Here is a 23,009-nt window from a genome sequence, read left to right as displayed (position 1 = left end):
TCTTTTGAGTAAATACTTAGGAGAAGAATTGCTAGGTTATAACAATAAGCATATTTTTAACTTTATAAGAAACAGCCAAATTATTTTGCAAAGTGATTGTGCAATTTACAATCCCACCCACAATGCATGAGAGTTCCAGTTTCTCCACATCCTCATAAACTCTTGATAGTGTTGGTCATTCTAACATTATTAGTTTTATTGAGTGTGTAGAGCTATCTCATTGAGGCTATTTTCCTGATTACTCATGACATTAACTATCTTTTCATGGGAGTATTTTCCATCTGTACATCTTCTTTGGTAAAGTATATATACAAATACTTTGTCCATTTTAAAAATTAGGTTATCTTCCATTACAGAGGAATGAGAGTTCTTTACATATTCTTGATACAAATCTTTGTCACATATATAAGTATTGTGATTATTTTTCTCCTAGCCTGTGGCTTGCCTTTTATTTTATTTTTAAATTAGTTAATTTATTTTTTGAGATGGAGTCTCGGTCTGTTGCCCAGGCTGGAGTGCAGTGGCACAATCTCAGCTCACTGCATCCTCCACAGTCCAGGTTCAAGTGATTCTCCTGCCTCAGCCTCCTGAGTAGCTGAGATCACAGGCATGCACCACCACACCCAGCTAATTTTTGTATTTTTAGTAGAGACGGGTTTTTGCCACGTTGGCCAGGCTGGTGTCAAACTCCTGACTTCAGGTGATCCGCCCACCTCAGATTCCCAAAGTGCTGAGATTACAGGCGTGAGCCACCAAGCTCGGCCGCCTTTTATTTTTTATTGGTGTTTTACAAAGAGCAGAAGCTTTTAACTTTGATGAAGTTCAAGTTATCTTTTTTAAAATACCATATGCTTCTTCTTCCCCATCCAAAAAATATTGCCTATCACAAGATCTGTGATTCATTTCAAATTAATTTTGTGCATGTGATGGATGTTAAGAACATTTTTCTTTTCAGAATGATACCAACTTGTTCCACCACAATTTGTTGAAAAGTCTAATCTTACCCCCATTTAAGTTATTTGGTAATTTTATTGAAAATCAATTGATATATGTGTGGGTTTATTTCTGAAATGTCTATTTCATTTAAAATATCTACATAATTATTCTTAATTAATACAACACATTCTTAATTACTACAAGTTTGTAGTGAGCCTTGAAGTCAGAAGCATATTTTCCAGCTTTGCTTTTTTTTTCAGAGTTGGTTTGTCTATTCTAGTTTGTTGGAATATCCAGATAAAGTTCAGAATAATTCTCTATTACCTATTTATCTATATATTTCAACATATAAAACTTTCTTTTATTTTTATAACTTAGAATTTATGTCTGAATTGGCTGTTCAATTAAGCACGTAGAAATATTCTTATGAAAAATCCTGTAAAATTACCTTCTGCTTTCAATTACGCAAAATAATGGAAGTTGCAATTACTCATTATTACCTTATAATCATCGATGCTGCTCATGGCAATGTAAGGTGGGCAACTCGATGTTAAAACCAGCCAGAACATGATATATGCCAGGAATCCGATCGGATTGTCCTGTCCATTCTGCAAAACCCAAAGAATACAATGAACTGAATGAAGAAATTTAAAGTTAATTTTCTGGAATACATTTTTAAAATTTTAGACTAAGTTTAACAATTCTGCCTTAGGTCCCTTTTGAGATTCCCAGACTCCTTCATTATCTTTCCAGTTTTGACACTTAACTTTTGGCTTTATACTCAAATTTACAGATAAGTGATTGAAAAGATGAATGCACTGATAACATTTGGAAAATAGTAAGAATAAGATTTTTCTCTTTTCTTGCCTTATGATTCTAAAATTTATTTTGGTGCTAAATAATACATTATAATTTACAGTTGACACATTCAATTTCTTAGCTGATCTTTATCTCAAATGTGACAGCTTGACTCAAAAAATACCTGACATTTTATGGGTACAGTGATAATAAGTTAGTTTTTTAGGTACATCATGAGACCACATAAATATTGGTTGAGGATGCAAAAGTAGAGATAAAGTACTACAAGGGAGAGCAAAATCACCAAGAAAATCTTTGCCCTAGTTCCATCTGTTGTTACTCCTGTTTGTAACAATCTTTAAGGATAAAAGATCACAAACTCTCTTGAAAGCCAGTCCCATGTTATTTTCATGATTCACATAGTTGCTTCTTTGATTAAACACATTACTGAAGAAAGTTCTAACCAGAGCCTGGTGGTCTTCAGCTTGGTCACCAGAAAGACACTTGCTAACCATAGACGGTAAGGTTATAGCTTATTGTCTGGATGCTTCCAGAATGTCCTGAGTACTGGGTAGGGTCAATACTTAGTGGCCAATCTATTGACTTTGCGCAGGATAGAAGCAAGTTCTGAAAATCTGGGAAACTCTGACTTGGGGGCAATGTGCAGGTAAAGTAGAATAGGGAATAAAATGAGTTTCTGGGGATATTGGTTAAAGTGACTATATCGGGCACATAAATACAAAGTCAGCTGAGCTAGTTGGTATCTAATTAATTCTAGTTGAAACAGGATATCTTGATAGATAGAAGTCTGAGGCAATTTGCCCAATTATTGTATACTGCTCTCAGAAACCAGAAAATTAAAAGGTCTTCACAGTCACAAAATGTTAATGAAGTGAACCATAGCATATATTCCAAAATTAATTAATACTTGGTGGGTCCCTAAAATCATTTACTTTAATGATTAAGTTTCTCACACATCCTTAATGAAAGGAAGTTTTACTTCCTGATACACAGTGAGATATGGTGTGAGAAGGAAACTGAAGATCTTGCTGGACCATATGAAAATGATAATGGCAGCTGGGTGCAGTGACTCACACCTGTAATCCCAGCACTTTGGGAGGCCAGCATCAGAAGATCTCTTGAGCCCAGGAGTTTGAGGTTACAGTGAGCTATGATCCTGCCACTGCACTCCAGGCAGGTGGCGGAGCGAGACCCTGCCTCTAAAAATAAATTTAAAAGAATGACAGATACGTGATCCATTTTATGTATACATGAGTATATGATTACTGGCCATATACATTATTATAAAACCCTAGAGTGAGATGTAGATAATTTAGTGACCCTAACACTCACTTATGTATTTAACAATTAAGTTGTTTCATGTTTATCATGTTACAGGTTTAGGTACAAGGTGTTTATAAAGTGTCAAATATACATAATCTTTGTGCTCAAAGAACTCTCTGAAAGGGAGAAATGTATGTATTCAATAATTAAAAAGGAATCATTGCAAACTGATAGTTATTCTGGTTCTAAACTTAAAGGGCTGTATACATTCCAATCACTTGGACCTTTGTTTAAGAATAGATTCCCTCCTCTCACCACCCCCATGAGGAAAAGTGGTTTGATTGGTCTGGAGTAGGTCAGGGGAATTAATATTTTTGACAAGAATCTGCAGTAATTCTAATGTAGACAGTCTGAAATTCTAGCCTGAACTTTGTCTTGAATTTCTTTTGTAAAATTTCTAAAAGTAATAATAAAGCCCTTTCCTTCATTTGTTCCTTCCTTCGTTCTTTCCTTCCTTCATTCGTTTGTTCATTCCTTCCTGCCTTCATTCTTTCCTTCCTTCCTTCTTTCCTTCCTTCCTTCCTTTCTTCCTTCCTTCTTTCCTTTCTTTCTCCTTTGTTTCATTTGTTCACTATTCTTGTGCTGGTCACAGTGCTGTAAGATTTCGTTTTTATTGCTTCATATTCTCTTTGAAAAATGTTTTGTTTGTTTTATTTTACTTTAAACAAATTGAAGCTCTGAAAAGGTATTGATTTTCCAAAGTTGCAGAACTAGAATGCGTCCAAATGTTAATTTATTATGCAGTGGTTTACTCAATAAAAACAAGATTCCAGCACTTAAAAGGGTGATCTGGGAGATTCCTGATAGAGAAGAGTCAGGAATTGTAAGATTATATATTTACCTCCAAAAATGTACTTCTTTCAGTTCGGATATGTACTGATGGTTTAACCATTCCAAGTAGCCCATTACTAACAATATCCATAAGAACTGGGAAGCAATTCAATCTTTTGGCATTGCATGCTAACGAAAAGCTGTAATTCTAAAATATAACAAGTAGGATATAAGTTCTCAAATATCTTCATTTTGTTCTCTAAAAAAGTCAAAATTTGACATGTTAATTTAAGAGGTTATGTTTTTCATATGGTGTTAAATAATCAAAATAAAAAGCCAAACACTGTGTAAGTAAAATCAAACACTGTATAAGTAAATCAAAACATGTATATAGTAAAACTAAATCATGTATCTGATATTTAGGACACCAGATGTCTTGCTTGAGGCTAGAATCATATGTTCAGTGTTTATTGTTTAAGAACAAAACAGAAGTTTTGGAATACATGTGTTATAAAATCCTTGAGGGAAAACATGAAATTTTTGAACTTACCTATGGTCTCGACAGTAGGTATTCTATAGTACGTATTTTGCTAATAGTTTGTGCCAGTAGACAATGATGGATATATGAATTATTTATGCCAGTGAATATAATTCACTAAGTAATAAACGAAAATAGTATTTTCTTTCCATTTTTATTTCTTAAGTTGGAGGCCTGAGTATATTGATATTATGTTAGCTTTTCACATTTTTCAGAAAGATTATTAGAGACCTGCATACCTTTTCGTTACCACACACTGTGATGGCTCCATTATAAGATGGGTCATCTGTGCCATTTCTAGTTCCAAATGCATCCACTTCTAAAGCTATGTTCTGGTGCTCCACAGAATGTATAAAGTCATCAATGCTTGCCCCTAAGGTGTAGTTAAAGATATTAGGTATCACAAAACTAAAAAAATTAATGTCAAGTTGTGTAGTCAAATTACAGTTAATGTCATTATGTGATGCAGTAATATGGACTGTCAGGATATTTTCTACATAACATACATAACACCTATTATTTCTCATGGAATTCCTTCATGATATTTTTATTTGCTTATGATTATTATTAATGTAAAAGATTTTTTTAGTTCCAAATGTCTTTCAAAATAGATTTCTTTTTAGAATCTTGCAATGAATGGCCATAACCAATAAGGCTTTAATGATACTGATAACTTCCATTGATTAACCACCAAATTTGCTAAAAGTCATTTTACTACTGCTAGACTATTAATTAATTTTCAAAATTTTCTTGATACAGGAAGACAACATGTAGAATAGCAATGTGAGGAGCTCTGTAGACCTTCTCCCCAGAAAAACAATAAAAACTTATAAGAATTCCTAAAAAACCAACAAATTAAAATGTTTTGAAATTGTTCTAAGAGCATACAGAAAATGACGACTTGTTTATTTAATAAAATGTATTAAATCCCAGTAAGAACACTGAGAAATTGTGGCATTTGAGCCACAGCCTGATCCCTCTACTCCCTACTTCCTTCCCAGATCTGTGTAATAGAAGCTTCACTCTGAAAGGGTGTAGGCAAGAACAGGGATCCTTATTCCCCAAGCCCAGTTCAGGGCTATAGTATCTTCATGGGAGGGGCTTCCCATCAACTTTTCTCATTTCCCCACATCTGTCTGCATTGCAGAAGATCAATACCAGGCAAGAGTGGCTAAGAGATCTGGAGTTCTCTTCCTCCACCCATTCCCTGATCCTAAGGTGGAAGCTCCACCCTAGGAATAAGAGGCCAAAAACACTGGGACACAATCATCCTTGTCCCATCTCACGTGTAGGGCAGAGTTTCCATGACAGGAGAGGCAAGCTAAGAAGACCAGAGGCCACCACCCCTGCTAAGTACCCTGCTCACAAATCAGGGGCTCCACACCAAGAGAATCAGGCATGATCCATGCTTCCAGCTCTAAAGCAATGGTGAGATTCTTGTTTCAGGAGCAGCGGCAAGCCATAAGAACCGTATGTGCTGAAACTCTCCCTAAATAAACTGACTTTAGTTGGAACAGAGTTTGGGGAAGTTCAGGCCTAAGAGTGCACTAAAAACCATCAAGATTTTGTTGGTAAGCAATTGGCAGGAGATTGCAGTTCCCTCGGTTGAACCATACCCCAGCTAAAAGTTTACTAGAGAGAGCAGCAAAACAGAGTTAAGAAGAGCCCTTCTGTGGACAGGACAAACCTCAATAACTAGCTTCAAAGACTTTTCCCACAAACAGACCATATTTATAGCAGTGCTCCCTTATCCATGGTTTCACTTTCTGCAGTTTTAGTTACTTTTAGTCCACTGCAGCTCTAAAATACAAAATGAAAAATTCCAGAAATAAACATTGTATAAGTTTTAAATTGCATGGTATTCTGAGCAGATAGATGAAATCTCGTATTGTCCACTCTGTCCTGTGCAAGATATGAATCAGCCCCTTGTCTTCTGTGTCCACACTGCATATGCTACCTACTCATTAGTCACTTAGTAGCCACCTCCGTTATCAGATCAACTGTCAAGACATCACAGTGCTTGTGTTCAATTAACCCTTATTTTACTTAATAGTGGCCCCAAAGCACAAAAGGAGTAATGCTGGCAATTTGGATATGTCAAAGAGAAGCCATATATTGCTTCCTTTAAGTGGAAAGGTGAAAGTTATTGACTTAATAAGGAAAGAAAAAAAAATTGTATGCTGAGGTTAAGATCTACTCTGAGAGCAAATCTCTTCTGTAAATTGTGAAGAAGAAAAAAGAAACTCATGCTAGTCTTGCTGTTGCACCTCAAACGGTAAAAGTTATAGCCATAGTGCATGATAAGTGCTTAGTTAAGATGGAAAAGGCGATAAATTTGTGGATAAAAAACATGAACAGAAACGTGTTCTCATGGATGGCCATTAGGTTTGGTACTATCCATGGTTTCAGGCATCTGCTGGGGATCTTGTAATGTTTCAGATGAGAGGGAATTACTGTAATTGGATCAAACTGTGGAGCAATTTATGCATATGGGGATTTTTGAAAACAATAGGCCAATCAGCTTGCTACTGGTGGTGACTAACAACTGAATGTGATGCCAGTAGAGTTAGCCAGTTTAATGGAGAGATCAGGGAAAGAGAGAAAGGTCTGCTAAATCTACTGCCATCTCAGGGGAACAATGCACATGGCCAAAGTTATGCCTCTGAAGAACGGCATCAGAGTTGTATAAAGCAGGGGAAATGAGTAAACAATAATAACAAGCTTCAAGACAAGTTGGGGATCATTATCCAAAGTTGTTACAATCTATTACTTTAAATGTCCAGTTTTCAACCAAAATTATGAAACATGCTAAAAAATAAGAAAGTGTCACCCTTATACAGGAAAAAAGGTAGGCAACAAGAACTGCCTTTGAAAGGCTGAGATAGCAAACTTAAAAAACAAAGACTTCAAGGCAGGTATTGTAAGTATGCTCAAAGAACTAAAAGAAAGCATGTTTAGAGAAGTGAAGAAAGGTATGATGACAATGTCTCATCAAATAGATTATACCAATAAAAAGTTTTTTTAAATAATAAAGAACCAAATAGAAATTCTGGAGTTGAAGGTACAATAATTGAAATGAAAAATTCACTGAAGGAGCTCAACAGTAGATTTGAAGGATCAGCAGAAACAATTAGCAGACCTGAAGATATATTAAATGGGATTATGCAACCTGAAGAACAACAACAATAAAAGAAGAACCTCAGAAAAATGTGGGACATTATTAATCACATTATTTCATACGCAATGGAAGTACCAGAAGGACAGGAGAGAGATAAAGGAAGAGAAAAACAACCACTGAAGAAATAATGACTGAAAACTTACCAAATTTAATTAAAAACTTTATACATCCAAGAAGTTCAACCAACTCCACGTAGGATGTATGCAGAGATCCAAACCCAGATACATCAGAGTAAAAACGGTGAGGACAAAGGCAAAGAGAATGTTTCCTTAGTGATGTGTAAGGAAACACCAAAAAGAACCCAGCTGATTTCTCATCAGAAACAAAGGAAGCCAGAACAGAACACAGTAAAATGACATTTTCAAAATACTGAAAAAAATTCAGCCAAGTATCTTATACTTAGCAAAACTAGCTTTCAAAGATGAAGGCGGTCATAGGTATGATGTACACTGTTTGAGTGATGGTTACACCAAAAGCCCAGACTTCACCACTACACAATATATCCATGTAGCAAAACTGTACTTTTATCCTGTAAATCTATAAAAATAAAAATAATAAAGAATAAAATTGATGAAGGTAGAACTTTTTTTCCAAGATAAACAAAAATGAAGAATTTGTTACTAGCAGACTTGCCTTATAAGAAATACTTAAAATTGAAAGCAAATAACCCCAGATGGCAATTTGAATCCAAGTGAAAAGGCCAAAGAGGATCAGCAAACACAACTATGTACTTATAATCGGTAGTATAATGCATATTTTTCCCTGTCTTGTATTAACTCATTTTAAAAGCAAATGTATAATGCAGTATGTATATAATTTTATTGCCAAGGCTGTAAAATATAGATATGTAAAATATTTGAAAACAATGGCACAAAGGAGGCAAGTGGAAGCCTAGCTGTATTGGAGTAAGGACATCACATAAGATGATAATAGGAATTCACAAGAACAAATGAAGAGAACAAGAAATGGTAAATAAAAATTTCAATGAGCTACAGACTCTTTCTTCTTATATAGCTGTATTCACTCATCCCCATTTTGATGTTATTATTACACATATCACATCTATATGTTTTTACACTAGCAATACATTAGTACAATTATTACTCAGTATGATTTCATATCTTTTAAAGAAGCTGAGAGAAGAAAGGAGAGTAAGTACATATTTGTAGACTTTGTTACATTAATCTTAAATCTGTGTAAACTTTAAGTAGATTAAAATAAGATGTATATTCTAGGCCCAAAAACAACCACCAAGAACATAATTCAAAAATATAATAAAAAATCATTAAAATAATTAAATCATTAGACTAGAAGACATTCAATGCCAAAGAAAACAGTAAAGAAGAAATAGAGGAACAAAAAAGACATGAGACATTCAGAAAACAAACAATAAACTGGCAGATATAAATCCTACATTATTAGTAAAAATATGATTTGTGAATAAAATAATACACTCAAAAGGCATAGATTGTTAGATTGTATTTACAAACACTATCCAACTATATACTGTTTATAGGAGACACATATCAAATTAAATTTACAGGAGACACATATTAAATTTCATTGATACAAATAGATTGAAAGCAGAAGGTGGAACAATACATCATGCAAGATAAGACCATGGGAAAACTGGAATGGCTCTTCTAATATCAGACAAAATAGATGAAAACAAAAAAGTTACTAGAAATAATAAGAGACATTTTCTAATGATACAAGGGTCAAAACAAGGTCAAAACAGCAGGAAGTTATAACATTTATAAACATATATGCACTTGAGACTCAAAATACAAAATAGCACTGAAAAGTGAAATATACAAATTTTCACCCACAACAGCAGAATGCAGATTCTTCTCAAGTGCACAAAGAACATCCTCCAAGATGAGCCAAAGGCAAGGACATCAAACAAGCCTCAACACATCGAAAAAGGTTGAAATTTTATAAACTATGATCTCTGACCACAGGGGATGAATTTAGAATGCAACCACAAAAACTTAGAAAATCACAAATTTTTGGAAACTAAATAGTCCACTCCTAAATAACCAGTAAGTCAGAAAAGAAATCACAAGGGAAATTAGAAAATATTTTGAGATAAATGACAATTAAAACATGATATACCGAAACTTATGCTATGCAGCGAAAGCATAGCTTAGAGGGAAGTTTATAGCTGTAAACACCTATGTTAAATAAAAGAAGAAAAATCTCAAACCAGTAAGTGAAATTTCTGTGTTAAGACACTGAAAAGAGAGGAACAAGCTAAACACAAGGCAAACAGAAAGAAATGAAACCAAGAATATTAGTTTGGAAATGAGTGACATAGACAATAGAAAAACAATAGAGACAATTAAGCTAGAAGTTGGTTCTTTGAAAGCATCAACAAAATTGATGAATCCTTAGCTAGTATGACCAAGAAAAATACAATAACATGAAAATTACTAAGATCAGGAACAAAAAGAGGGCATGAATACCAGTCTTACAGGTTAAAAGGATTAAAATGGAATACGTTTGTATAACAACAAATTAGATAATATAGTATAATGGAAAAATTCCTAGAAAGACAGAAACTATTAAACTGATATAAGAAATATAAAATGTAAGGAGACCTATAACAATTAAGAGATCAAATTGCTAATTACAAAACTTCTCATAAAGAAAATCCCTCACCCAGATAGCTACACTAGTACATTTCTACCTAATAAACAAAAATTGTCAATCCTTCACAAAGTCTCAAAAAAAAAAAAAAAAGAAGTGCAGGGAACATTTGCCAACTTATTATATGCAGCAAGTATTACCCTGAGATCTAAAGACATTAGCATAAAATAAAACTACAGACCAATATCCCTTATGAATAGAGATGGAAAACGTTATCAACAAAAACCCTAGAGAACCAAATCTGGGAGAAAATGGAAAGGATTATACACCATGACCAAGTAGAATTTATCCTATAAATGCAAGGTTGGTTTAATGTCTGAAAATAATATGGTATAAAACCCACATGATCATCTCAGTAGACACAGAGAAAACATTTGACAAATCCAACATCTATTCATAATGAAAACACTAAAAAAAAAAAAAAACTAGAAAAAGAAATGTCACAGCCTTCTTGCATTTAGAAACACTAGATGACACCTCAGCACTATTCTTTGCGACATTTTAAACAGCAAAATCACCACAAAAATGTGAAAAATGTGGCATGAAATAGATTGCAAAAAGGCAATTGTTTATACTATGAGAGCTAAAACAAAGAAGCGGTGTCATTTTGTTCAATCTCAGTTGAAAATGTGTACATCAGGTGACTAAAAATGTTCACTTCTCTGAGCATATCTGTAAATATCATGAAATGCAACAGATATGTAATTGGGGGCTACCAATAAATTTCAGTGAATAGGCAAATTCTTAGATACAGAATCTGAATATGAGGACCTACTGTATCTGATAAAAGATTTTATCTAGAATATAGATATAACACTTAGAACTCGATTAAAAATACAATCCACTTTTTCAAAAGAAAACAGACATTTCTACAAAGAAGATGTACAATTGATGAGTTATCACACAAAAGGATGCTCAACATTACTGGCCATTAGCAAAATACAAATCAAAATCACAAGATACTACTTGACATACACTATGATGCATGTAATAGAAAAAACAAAAAATAAGTGTTGGCAAGCATATGTAGAAACTGGAATCCTCAAAAATTGCTGATGTGAGGCCGGGCGCAGTGGCTCACGCCTGTAATCCCAACACTTTGGGAGGCTGAGGTGGGCGGATCATGAGGTCAAGAGATGGAGACCATCCTGGCCAACATGGTGAAACTCCATCTCTACCAAAAATAAAAAAAAATTAGCTGGGCGTGGTGGCAAGCTCCTGTAGTCCCAGCTACTTGGTAGGCTGAGGCTTGAATCTGGGAGGCGGAGGTTGCAGTGAGCCGAAATTGTGCCACTGGTCTCCAGCCTGGTGAAAGAGCGAGATTCCATCTCAAAAAAAAAAAAAAAAAAAAAAAAAAAAAAAAAAAAAAAAAAAAAAAAAAATTCTGGTGTGAATATAAAGTGGTACAGTCACTTTGAAAAACAGTTTGGCAGGTCCTTCAAAGGGTAAACATAGTTAACCACATGACCCAACAATTCTACTTTTAGGATTATACCCCAGAGAAATGAAAACATATGTTCAGACAAAAACCTGTACATGAATATTCATAGCAGCATTTTTCATAATATCCAATTACTGGGAAAAGATATATCCATCTGCTAATGAATGATAAATAAACTGTGGTATAACCATCAATAAAATATTACTCAACAATAAAAATGAAGTATTAATACATAGATAAATGCTACAATATAGATCAACTTTGAAAACATGCTAAGTGAAAGAAGTCAGTCACCAAATATCACATATTGTATGAGTCCAGTGATATTACATGTTCAGAGTCGATAGATCAATAGAAACAGAATGTAAATTTGTGATTGCTTAGGAGTTGGGGAAGGGACTACATGGGAGTAATTGCTATTCGGTATGGGGTTTCTCTATGGGGTGATGAAAATATTCTAAAAGGGATTGTATTGATGGTTTCACAGTTCTGTGAATATACTAAAAACCATGGAATTGTGCATTTTAAATGGATAAATTGTATGGCATGTGAAGTATATCTTAACGAACCTGTTAAAAATGCTATTTTGGTACAAACTTTTTCATTTCGCAAGTTGCCACCAGATGTTTCTCCTTTAGAAAATACTTTACCTAATTCCTGCTTCTTTGGGGGCCTGTATTTATTATCTTTAAGTTTCATAAATTGTTTTTTAACACATGCTGAATAAGTGAAAAGCTATTTTCATTCTCAGGATTATGTTTTCTAAGCACTGCTCTGAACAGTAAATGTATTTGGAAATCAAGTATCCATCATTTTACCTGTTTTATTGATGATCAGTAATTGAGTGAGAGGGTCATGTGGTTGTTGTCCAGGAGCAAGGAAATACAAATGAGGAGAAAGTTCCCAGGTGTAACTGTTTTGATATATTTTCACCATGGCATACTCCACAAGAAGAGGGCAAAATCCAGCCATTAGAATTAGTAGCCTACATAAAAGAAAATTGTCAACATGAATGCAATGTCATTTCCTGATCTAATACTCTCTGAGCAGTTTGTAATGTAATGGGATAAAGAAATTATAAAAATTAACACACAATTAACTGTCACATTTCTTGAGTATTTTGTCCTTTTGCCACCTCCAAATTCAAGATGATAAACTGTAGATTTGTCCTTTGTTCATTTCTCCTGGTGCTTTTTGGCCATTGGATATCCCATAAAATTTCATGCGACATTTGTCCTTTGGATGTCAAGATTCTGCCTCCCTCCTGTGCTTCCACTGTGATACTTTCTCTTTCTGCTGCCTAATTCATCATATCTTTGTGTTTTTTTGCTTGCCTTTATACCTTAGATTTGCTTTTTAACGCATTGACTTAAAAAAAAAAACAACCTATGGCAACTCTTGATACTTACAGTGCTAAAAGGGCTTTTCTTTCATGCTTTAACTTTAACAAGCGAACCCTTGCAATTGCGCAGATTTGCTGTCGCCAGAGAGCCACATCACCTATTGTCTTTCTCATCTTGTTAAGTGAAGAGAGGACTTGTTCCATCTCAACAAGCCTTTCAGTGTCGTCCGCTTTTTCCACTTGTACTTCTCCCAAAATAGCAATGTCTGCAAAACATAAAATAAGCAACTCGTATGTACTTTATTGAGCCTACTATAAGGGATTGGCTCTGCTAAGGATATCATGATTAGACTCTTCCGTGTTACTATAGGTATAATGTGGTTTTGCTGGTTACTGCCTTAAAATAGAGAAATAGATGAAATGTTTATTTTTTGAACAAAAGGGATAGAAAGGAGACCTTAGGTAATTTGGATACAGACAACACATTACAGAGGTCAAGATAAATAGGCAAGGTCATCACAGTGCTTAGGAATGACTTGGAAAGTCAGTAAAGGAAACAAATATCTTACATGTTCAATTAAGCTACAAATTGACATGCTCTGAACAGGGAGTAAACTGTAAATGGCAAGCTACAAACTGGGAGTTCGCTATAAATTGTTACTGCAGAGATTTCAAAACTATTGAGGTTTGAATAGTTTCTGAGACCGCATTCTTTTGTGTGTTCTCTATAATCTCTGGATACCCAGGATACTGTCCACTGTATAATGCTAAAATAAGCCTAATATCAAACCTCAAAAAGCGCACACCCGTAAATGTATAAGTACAATGACAGGACACAAAACACACTGTGAATGAAGATATAAGGATCTTAAGATAGTGGTCAAAAGTCTATTAAAAAAATTAGCCGGGCGCGGTGGTGAGCACCTGTAGTCCCAGCTACTCAGGAGGCTGAGGCAGGAGAATGGCGTGAACCCTGGAGGCAGAGCTTGCAGTGAGCCGAGATCGTGCCACTGCACTCCAGCCTGGGTGACAGAGGGAGACTCCATCTCAAAAAAATATATAATAATAATAATAATAATTCAGGGATATTCTGCTTCTTGTTAGTTGCAAGAGACTGTCACCTGTCTTACCAAGGGAATAAATATTAGTTATTTTTAATCCATCAGATGGGTGAGAGCACAAAGAAAGCTAGAAAAACTAACATGTGTAAAGGAAGGAAGCATTTCTAGGGGGAGAAGATTCCTGTGGAGGCTTTCATCTTTAGGGACATGGCAGAAAAAGGAAAAAGGAGAAAACCACCATAGGTAGGCGAAAAGAAAGCAGCCCAGATTAAACAAATTCTATGATTATATGTGGGCTGATATAACTGACTAGAATCATGTGGTAACTAAGTCACAAAACGAGTTTACAGCATCTACCAACTTTTTTTCATGGAACCTTTCCTAAGTGCATAGGAACAGTACAGCAGTAGCTGGGGGCAGATACGGAGAAAAACGGAGAGAGAAACACAAGAAGCTGCATAGTGTCTTGAGCAAGACATCATCAAGGTTCATGGGTCTTTCCTTTTGTGTAATACATTAGTCCACTAGGGTCCAGTCACTGAATGAGAGAGTGGAGAGATTTATACTAACAAATAAATAAACAAAAAGTGATGACAGGCTGAAAATTAGTGAGATTAATCGTTATTGAGATATTTGATAGTAGGGCTATAGAGAAATATATAGAATTTTTCCAGTGATATAATTCAAAGTCACGTCTAAGGGAAAGACCTGATTCTACCTTTAAAACATTCAAAGCTGGGAGAAGGCTGAATCTAATAAAACCTGTGCAAAAGCCCAGGCACTTGCCAAATACAAATTAGATCAGTTCTGCCATCCACATCAGTAGTCTGACAGAGGAAGAGTCATGCGGTTTTCTGGCCATCGTTTACCTCAGTGTTCCTGTTTTGTTAAAGCAATATCCATGATAAAATACAAATTTCAAGACATATGAAGAAGCAAGGAAATATAACCCATAGGGAAGAGGAAAAAAAATCAGAGTCAGTTACTGATAACAGTCATCAGTCACATGGTCCACATGTTAGAATTAAAATACACAAGTTTAAAAATAACTGTGCTAAATAAGTTATAAGATCTACTGGAAAATATGGACAATATTGGGAGCAGATGAGAAATAGTAAAGAATTGAAACTCTAAAAAAGAACAAATGAAAATGTTAGAATGAAAAAGTGCAGTATCAGAAATAGAGAGTTTATTACGTTCGGCTTCAAAACGGTCTGAACACAAGAGAATAAGTTATTTGTGACCTTGAAAATAGGTAGATAGATATTGTCCAATTTCTAACATAAAGAAAAAAAAAGGAAAAACCTGACACCAGAGAATCTGAGATCTGTGGAACAGTACAATATGTCTAATTAAGACTTTATCGCTGGCCTACGGGAATTTAATAGTTCCATTTTTAAAGTATCGTTTGGGGTTCTTAAGTGTTTTCGATCTGTGGGTTCATGCTTTATATTAATTTATGATTTAGAATAAATGCTTTATCTGAAATTGCCCTTAGAAGCCTAGGGCTAATGTGAGTGCAGTGAGCCTTGGATGTAGAAAAATGGATTATTTTTAACTACAAAGCAATGTTGACAGGGATGCGTTTCATTTTTACACAAGCTTGTCTAAGAAGAGCCTTAATCTCATCTCCACATTTTGTAATCACATCTTTGGAACAGTGTGTTCTTGAAATATGTGCTTTTATATAATAATTTTCATGCATTTTATTTACCCGATTCATTAATTGTAGATTTTCCTTCTAGCTTCAGGAATACTTCATTCAAAGTTGTCATGGAAACACCATAATTCTCAATTCCTAGGTCAGGATAGCTATCAAGATCCTTGTAAAGTTCTAAAGAATACATACACAGCAGTGAATTAAAACCAGAGTCACAAGTAAACTGAAGACAATTTTTCAAACTAATAAGCACAAATCTATGAAATTATACTTGTGGTATGACAAAGATATTTGAAAATTAACATTTCATAATAGATCATCTTATTCTGAAAATTCTATATATTATTTTCTATTTTACATCATGTGTTAAAACCCAAATATTACTTTATTATCAAACATTAACTTATATTCATTTGCATTTCTGTTAAAGTTTAATCTTAGTTTTTTCTGACTTCCTTTTAAAATTTAATTAATTGTGAAACTCTGGGTTTTTCAACTCTAAGCCTAATTAATTGAAGAGTCTTTTCTAGAGAACAGATATAAATGGGAGCCATTTATGCTGTAACTGACAAAAGGAAATGAATTAATTTTTTGAGAATTAATTGGATGGTGCAGAATCCTCTGTAGTTTAGAAAATATTTGTTAAAGAGAAGACATAGAATATGAGCCATTCAAAAGTTTTCTGTTTCTAACAATGGAAGAAAAAATTCACAAGACCTAACAGGCAGAGAATGTGGAATTGTATCAGAGAATTTTCCTGGAATTGTAACAGTGATTATTCCCTCTAGCAATTTTATATCTATTCATTCTTTAGTTCATTCACCAAAATATACTTATGCTTCCGTCATTGTTCATGAAGCAATGAACAATGCCCCTGCCTGCATGGATTTGAATTATAGTGGTTAAATCAAGCTTACATAAAAACCTAATTCTAATACTAGGGTGATTACAGAAGTCCTGAGGCTTCGATCTGGAGCTCCTGCTTGGGCAAAAGGATAAGTTAAAAGCTTTTTGTCTTGACTAGAATACCGCATACAGAAAGGTAGAAAAGAAGTAAGATTTTAGCTATTAGTGAGTATTATGCGTCATTCTTCATTCTACCTAAAGTGTTTACAAATTTTCTTTAAATTATAATTACTCTTAAAAAGTACTAATTAGAATTTGCTTAACACTTTACCTGATGATTCTAAGGAATGCTTGGGTTGTCACCATAAAACGTGTATTTGGATGAATGTATATGTCTTTGTTAACCACATATATACAGCAAGTTTAATTGTTTCAACCACTAATGCGGGCCCTCATAGTGCCCCATTGTTAAGGAACAGGTTCCCTGAACAACAACTGTAATTAGTAAACTTTTATGCATTAGCCTGAAAAACCCAAAGTTATTGCAAAAGTCTCACTGAGAGAGACAGCCACATCACAGGGCTGTTTAATGAAGTGCGTAAGCCAGAGGTTTTCAACCATTTGGATTTGTGTCCATTTATGAATACTAGAATATTATGTTACACACTACTAGGGAAGAAGGACTAAAAGAAGCCCTCTAAAATGTCCAGGCATTACAATACAGCTATTAGAATATAATTCTATTTCCCACTATACAGAAAATAATTTAGTTATTGTACTATTCTTTTGATTATGTTTCAGTTCCTGAGCATACTGTAAGACCTCAATAAATGTTAGTTGTAATAACAATAATTATGATGATGACTATTATTCACATATTTTATTTCACGGTGTTCATGTACATTACCTGGAAATTTATTTGTTCTTTCTAAGGGTAATGTATAAACAAGTTTTCCTTTGCTTTTGGCTGATAATTTGGCATCAGGGATGTGCTGTTTAACAAGTGATGTTATGTTTTCTTCAGCACATATTTCATTTAACTGCAAGCTGGCATTCAGAAAAACAAAAGACATATGTTATTTGACATAGTCTCCAATAGCAAGAAAATAATTAACTATTCTCCATAGGACAAAGAAGATCAATTAAAATCTAATGCCAGAAATAGGTCAGACATACATGAAATAAGAGGACAAAAACCCAAGAAATAAGAGGACAAAAACCCAAACAAATCATATAAATGTGATGGACAAAAGAAAAGAATGAGCCAACCAGAGTTACTGGTGAGGTTACTCAGGGGTAGTTCCCAGAGAAGTTTGATATTGATTCAAGCCCCCAAAGAGAGGGTGGTCGCAGAGTGGAAAATACCAGGGTTGCAATACAGCAAAGGTCAGGACTATGCAAAATGGATAACGTTGCAGATGCATGTTCAGTTTTAAGTTGACTAAATAGAATTTTTGTATTGCTTCAAAACAACAAGAGACTTGTGATAAGTATAGATGCCAAACAGTTTCAGTTATTCAATCTAGTCATCCAATGCAAATTTACTAAGTTCTTAGTATGTGACAAACATCATACTCAGTGTGGAGGATACAATGGTGACTAAAACAGCATTATTCTGCTCTTATGGAGTTGATTGTCTAGTGCAGGAGTCAAGAAGAAAACATGTAGACAACCAGATGAGTAAAATAATTATCAAGAGTAGTAAGTGCTATGAAGGAAACTGGATTATAGATAGAAACTAATAATGAATGAATGTGGTTTGCTTTTCTTGTAATGCTAAGCCCAGAACTTTGAATAAGAACAAAGTATCATTGAGAAAATCAGTCTATCCATTGAAAAATACCACAGCTATTTCTCCATTATAGAGAAACAGACAAACACAATATTCTATTAATTGAGGTTATAAATTATACAGTGGGCAAAATATCAGTAGTGACTTGGCTTTGAAATATTGTTTTGGCATCTGGAATGTGTTATTTAACTTATCTAAATAGTTACTATATTAGAAAACTGGAATAATGATTCCTAGCCTCTAGGGTTATTCTAACAATGGAATAATAGTGATGCTTGCACTTAGCAAGCCCTTAAAAATGGTAGCAATTTTATTTGACCAAATGCATAAGTCAAAAATTATTCCACTGAAACAAAAGTCATGTATGAACTTAAAAGAATAATATATGCTATTTTTTTAGAAGTAGTGAAATCCACTGAAGGAATGAAGCAAAAAATGTCATAGCTGTTTTCCATGATGCTGACTCCTGAAACGAAAACAATTTAGGAATTATTCCTTGGCCACTTGTAGGAACTTGTGCTGAGTGCTGGGGGGAATGAATGAATCATGCAGAAAGTCATTTCTTGAGGAACTTGAAGCTTGAAAGTGGAGGTTATAAAACTTTTCCTGTAAAATGTGTACTAGATAGTAAATTTTCTAGGCTTTGTAGGCTATTGGAACCCTGTTGAAACTCTTCCACTCTGCTGTTCTAATGTGGAGGCAGCCAGAGCAGTATGTAAAAGAATGCGCATGACTGGGCTCCAACTAAACTATTTACAGAAAGAGGAAGTAGGCTGGATGTGGCTCATGAGCTCTAATTTGTTGACCCTTAGATTAGAAGAAAATAAGGCAATTGCACAAATAGGAGTCCATAAATGGACTCACAAATTGGGCAGGGATCCTGACTAGCACTTTTTATTTTGAAAACATGTTATGTTTCCATGCAGTGTGCCAGGCAGTCTCTTATTTATTTTTCTACAACCTTTACTTGTAAGTAGGAATTGCTACTCTCACTTTGTAGGTGAAAACACTGACTTTCAGATAGTTTAATTAATTTCCAAGAAGAGATTCAAACGAAGTGCTATAAGAAATTAAAAAAAAAATTGGACATTACACAGAACTAGAAAAATATCCACATGAGATATTTTTCAAATAACTTTCTAGGACTTAAACAAGTGCGGATGAGTTAAGGAAACTGTCATCCTATTTTCTTTGTCTTGTTGGCACGATAGGTTTGTTTTCTTTCTTAAGTATAGATGGTATAAATTTACAAAAACGACCAATCATGTAACAAAAAAAGTAGTTTAAAATATGGATTTGACTACTAGATTTAGAAGTTAAAAATATTCAGGTTCAATTTCTGGCTCCAGCACTTCTTAATCTAGGGGGTCTGTAATTTCATCTGTAAAGTAAAAGTAACAACACTTCTATTTTAAACAATAGAAGATTTAGGAGGGGAGGTAGAGCAAGATGGCCAGATAGAACCCTCCAGAAATCCGCCTATCCCCTAGGAACACCAGATTGCACAACTGTCCACACAAGGAAGTACCTTCAGAAGAACAAAAAAATCAGGTGAGCAATGATAGTGGTTTTAACATCATATAAGGAAAGAAGCACTGGAGAGGATAGGAAAGACAGTCTTGAATTGCTGACACAACTTCCCAACCCTAGCAGCAGCTGTGTGGCACAGAGAGAGAATGTTGTATGCTTGGGGGAGGGAGAGGACAGCGATTGTGGGACTTTGCATTGGAACTCAGTGTTGCCTGTCACAGTGAAAAGCAACGTAGGGCAGAATTCAGCCAGTGCCCACAGAGGGAGCATTTAGACCAGCCTTAGCCAGAGGGGAATCATTCATCCCACTACCGTGGACTAAAGTGCTCTGGGGATCTAAATAAACTTAGAACCACAGGGACTGAAATTCCTGGGCAAGTCCTGATGCTGTTCTGGACTCAAAGCAATGGACTTGGGGTGCAAAAGACGTCGAGAGACACCAGCTAGAGCAGCCAAGGGAGTGCCTGTTTCACCCCCTCCCCCAACACCAGACAGTGCAGCTTGCAGTTCCAGGACAGACTCCCTCCTTCTGTTGAGGAGAGGAGAGAGGAGTAAATAGGATTTTGTTTTGCAACTTGCATACAAGCTCAGCCACAGCAGAATAGGACACCAGGCAGAGTTCTGAGGACCCCATTCCAGGCCCTTGCTCCAAGATGACATTTTTAGACATACCCTAGGCCAGAAGAGCACCTGCTGCCTTGAAGAAGAAGACCCAGTTCTGGCAGAATTCATCACCTCCTGACTAAAGAACTTTTGGACCTTGAATAAACACCAGCAGTAGCCAGGCAGTACTTGCCACAGGACTTGGGTGAGGCCCAGTGCTCTGCTGGCTTCAGGTTTGACCTAGCACATTCCCAGCTGTGATGGCCCTGGGGAGAGACTGTCTGCCTGAGGAAAAGAGAGGGAAGAGTAAAGGGGACTTTGTTTGCAGCTTAGGTACCAGCTTAGCTACAGTGGTGTAGAGAGCACCAAGTGGACTCCTGGGGTCCTGGATTCTAGGCCTTGGCTCCTGGATGGCATTTCTGGACTTGCCCCAGGCCAGAGGGGAGCCCATTGCCCTGAAGGGAGCTACCTAGGCCTGGCAGCATGTACTACAAGCTGCCTGAAGGCCCTTGGGCCTTGAGTGAACATCAGTGGTAGCCAGACAGTACTCGCTGCAGGCCTGGGGCAGTGATGACTAGGGGGAGAGACTCCTCCTTGAGGAGAGGGAAGAGTGGGAAGACTGTCTTCTGGTTTGGGTGTCTGCTCAGCTGCAGCAGACTACAGCGCCATGTAGATTCCTAAGATTTCTGACTCTGGTCCTTGCTCCCAGATGGCATTTCTGGACCGACCCTGGGCCAGTGGGAAGCTTGCCACCATAAAGGGAAGGACACAAGTCTGGCTGTATTTGCCACCTGCTGCCTGAAGAGCCCTTGGGCTTAGAGTGAACATTGGCAGCAGCCAGGCAGTGGTCGCTGAGAGTCTTGGGAAAGACCCAGTGCTGTATTGGCTTTAGATCTGACCCAGCATAATCCTAGTGGTGGTGGCTACAGGGGTGCTTGTGTCACCCCTCTGCCAGTTCCAGACAGCTCAATACACACACACACACACACACACACACACACACACACACTCACACACTCCATTTGGAGAAAGTTAGGGGAAGGGAACAAGAGTCTCTGCCTGGTAATCCAAAGAATTCTCCAGGAACACCAAAGTGGTCCGTCTAATAGTCTGCAAGAATCACAATGTTACTGGGTTTGAGGGTGCCCCCTAGTGCTGATACAGCTGCAGTGACCAAAGACTTAGACCATAATATTCTATTCCCTTTGAATACTTGGAAAGCCTTCCCAAGAAGGATGGGTACAAACAAGCCCAGACTGTGAAGACTGCAATAAATACCTAACTCCTCAGTGCCCAGACACTGATGAACATCCACAAGCATCAAGACTATCCAAAAAAACATGACCTCACCAAATGACTAAATAAGGTACCAGGGACCAATACCAGAGTGACAAAGATATGTGACTTTTCAGACAGATAATTCAAAATAGTTGTTTTGAGGAAGTTCAAATAAATTTAAGATAACACAGAGAAGGGACTCAGAATCCTATCAGATAAATTTAACAAAGAGATTGAAATAATGTTTAAAAATCAAGCAGAAATTCTGGAGCTAAAATATCAATTGACATACTGAAGAATGTATCAAAGTCTCTCAAGGAGAAGAATCAATGAGCTTGAAGACAGGCTATTTGAAAATACTCAGAAGAGACAAAGGACAAAAGAATTGAAAAAGAATGGAGCATGCCTACAAGATCTAAAAAAGAGTCTCCAAAGGACAAGTATAAGAGTCATTGGCCTTAAGGAGGAGATAGAGAAAGAGATAAAGATAGAAAGTTTATTCAAGGGATAATAACAGAGAACATTCCATGCAAATAGAAAACAGAAAAGAGCAGAAATAGATATCTTTATATTAGACAAAATGAATTCCAAGACAAAAACCATAAAAAGAGAAAAAGAACGTCACTATATAATGATAAAACAGTCAATTCAGCAAGAAGATATAGCAATTGTGAATATATATGCACCCAACACTGGAGCACCCGGATATGTAATGCAAATGTTATTAAGGCTAAAGACGAAGAGAGAGAGAGAGAGACCCAATACAATAATAGCTGGAGACTTCAACACACTACTTTCAGCACTGGACAGATGATCCAGACAAAAAATCAGAAACATTGGACTTAATGTGCACTATAGATCAAATGGACCTAATAAATATTTATAGGACATTTTATCCAATGGCTGTGAAATACACAGTCTTCTCCTCAGCACATGGATCATTCTCAAGGATAGACAATATGCTAGCCACAAAAGAAGACTTAACATTTTTTTTTCAAATTGAAATTATACCAAATAGCTTCTCTGACCACAATAGAATAAAACTAGAAATCAATACAAGAGGAACTTTGGAAACCATACAAACACATGGAAATTAAATAATATGTGTTAGAATGACCAGTGGGTCAAGGAAGAAATTAAGAAGGAAATTGAAAAATTTATTGAAACAAATGAAAATGGAAACACAACATGCCAAAACCTATGGAATACAGTGGAAGCATTACTAAATGGAGAATTTATAGC

General features: G+C 35.8%; 1 protein-coding gene across 1 annotated transcript in view; it reads right to left on the bottom strand.

Annotated features, from left to right (window-relative positions):
* The window catches only part of LOC129463144 (ABC-type organic anion transporter ABCA8), a 97,378-nt gene that overhangs the window by 26,318 nt on the left and 48,051 nt on the right, over positions 1–23,009 (bottom strand). Inside the window, exons 17-23 of the mRNA XM_055243690.2 lie at positions 17,472–17,611; positions 15,773–15,892; positions 13,065–13,263; positions 12,474–12,640; positions 4,627–4,760; positions 3,920–4,057; positions 1,437–1,544 (exon numbers count right to left, since the gene is read on the bottom strand). Of these exons, the coding sequence (XP_055099665.1) occupies positions 1,437–1,544; positions 3,920–4,057; positions 4,627–4,760; positions 12,474–12,640; positions 13,065–13,263; positions 15,773–15,892; positions 17,472–17,611 (1,006 nt within the window). The remainder of the gene's footprint in view (positions 1–1,436; positions 1,545–3,919; positions 4,058–4,626; positions 4,761–12,473; positions 12,641–13,064; positions 13,264–15,772; positions 15,893–17,471; positions 17,612–23,009) is intronic.

The sequence above is a fragment of the Symphalangus syndactylus genome, chromosome 14 (assembly GCF_028878055.3).
Source record: "Symphalangus syndactylus isolate Jambi chromosome 14, NHGRI_mSymSyn1-v2.1_pri, whole genome shotgun sequence".
Taxonomy (NCBI): Eukaryota; Metazoa; Chordata; class Mammalia; order Primates; family Hylobatidae; genus Symphalangus; species Symphalangus syndactylus.
This window is presented reverse-complemented; position numbering and strand designations above follow the sequence as displayed.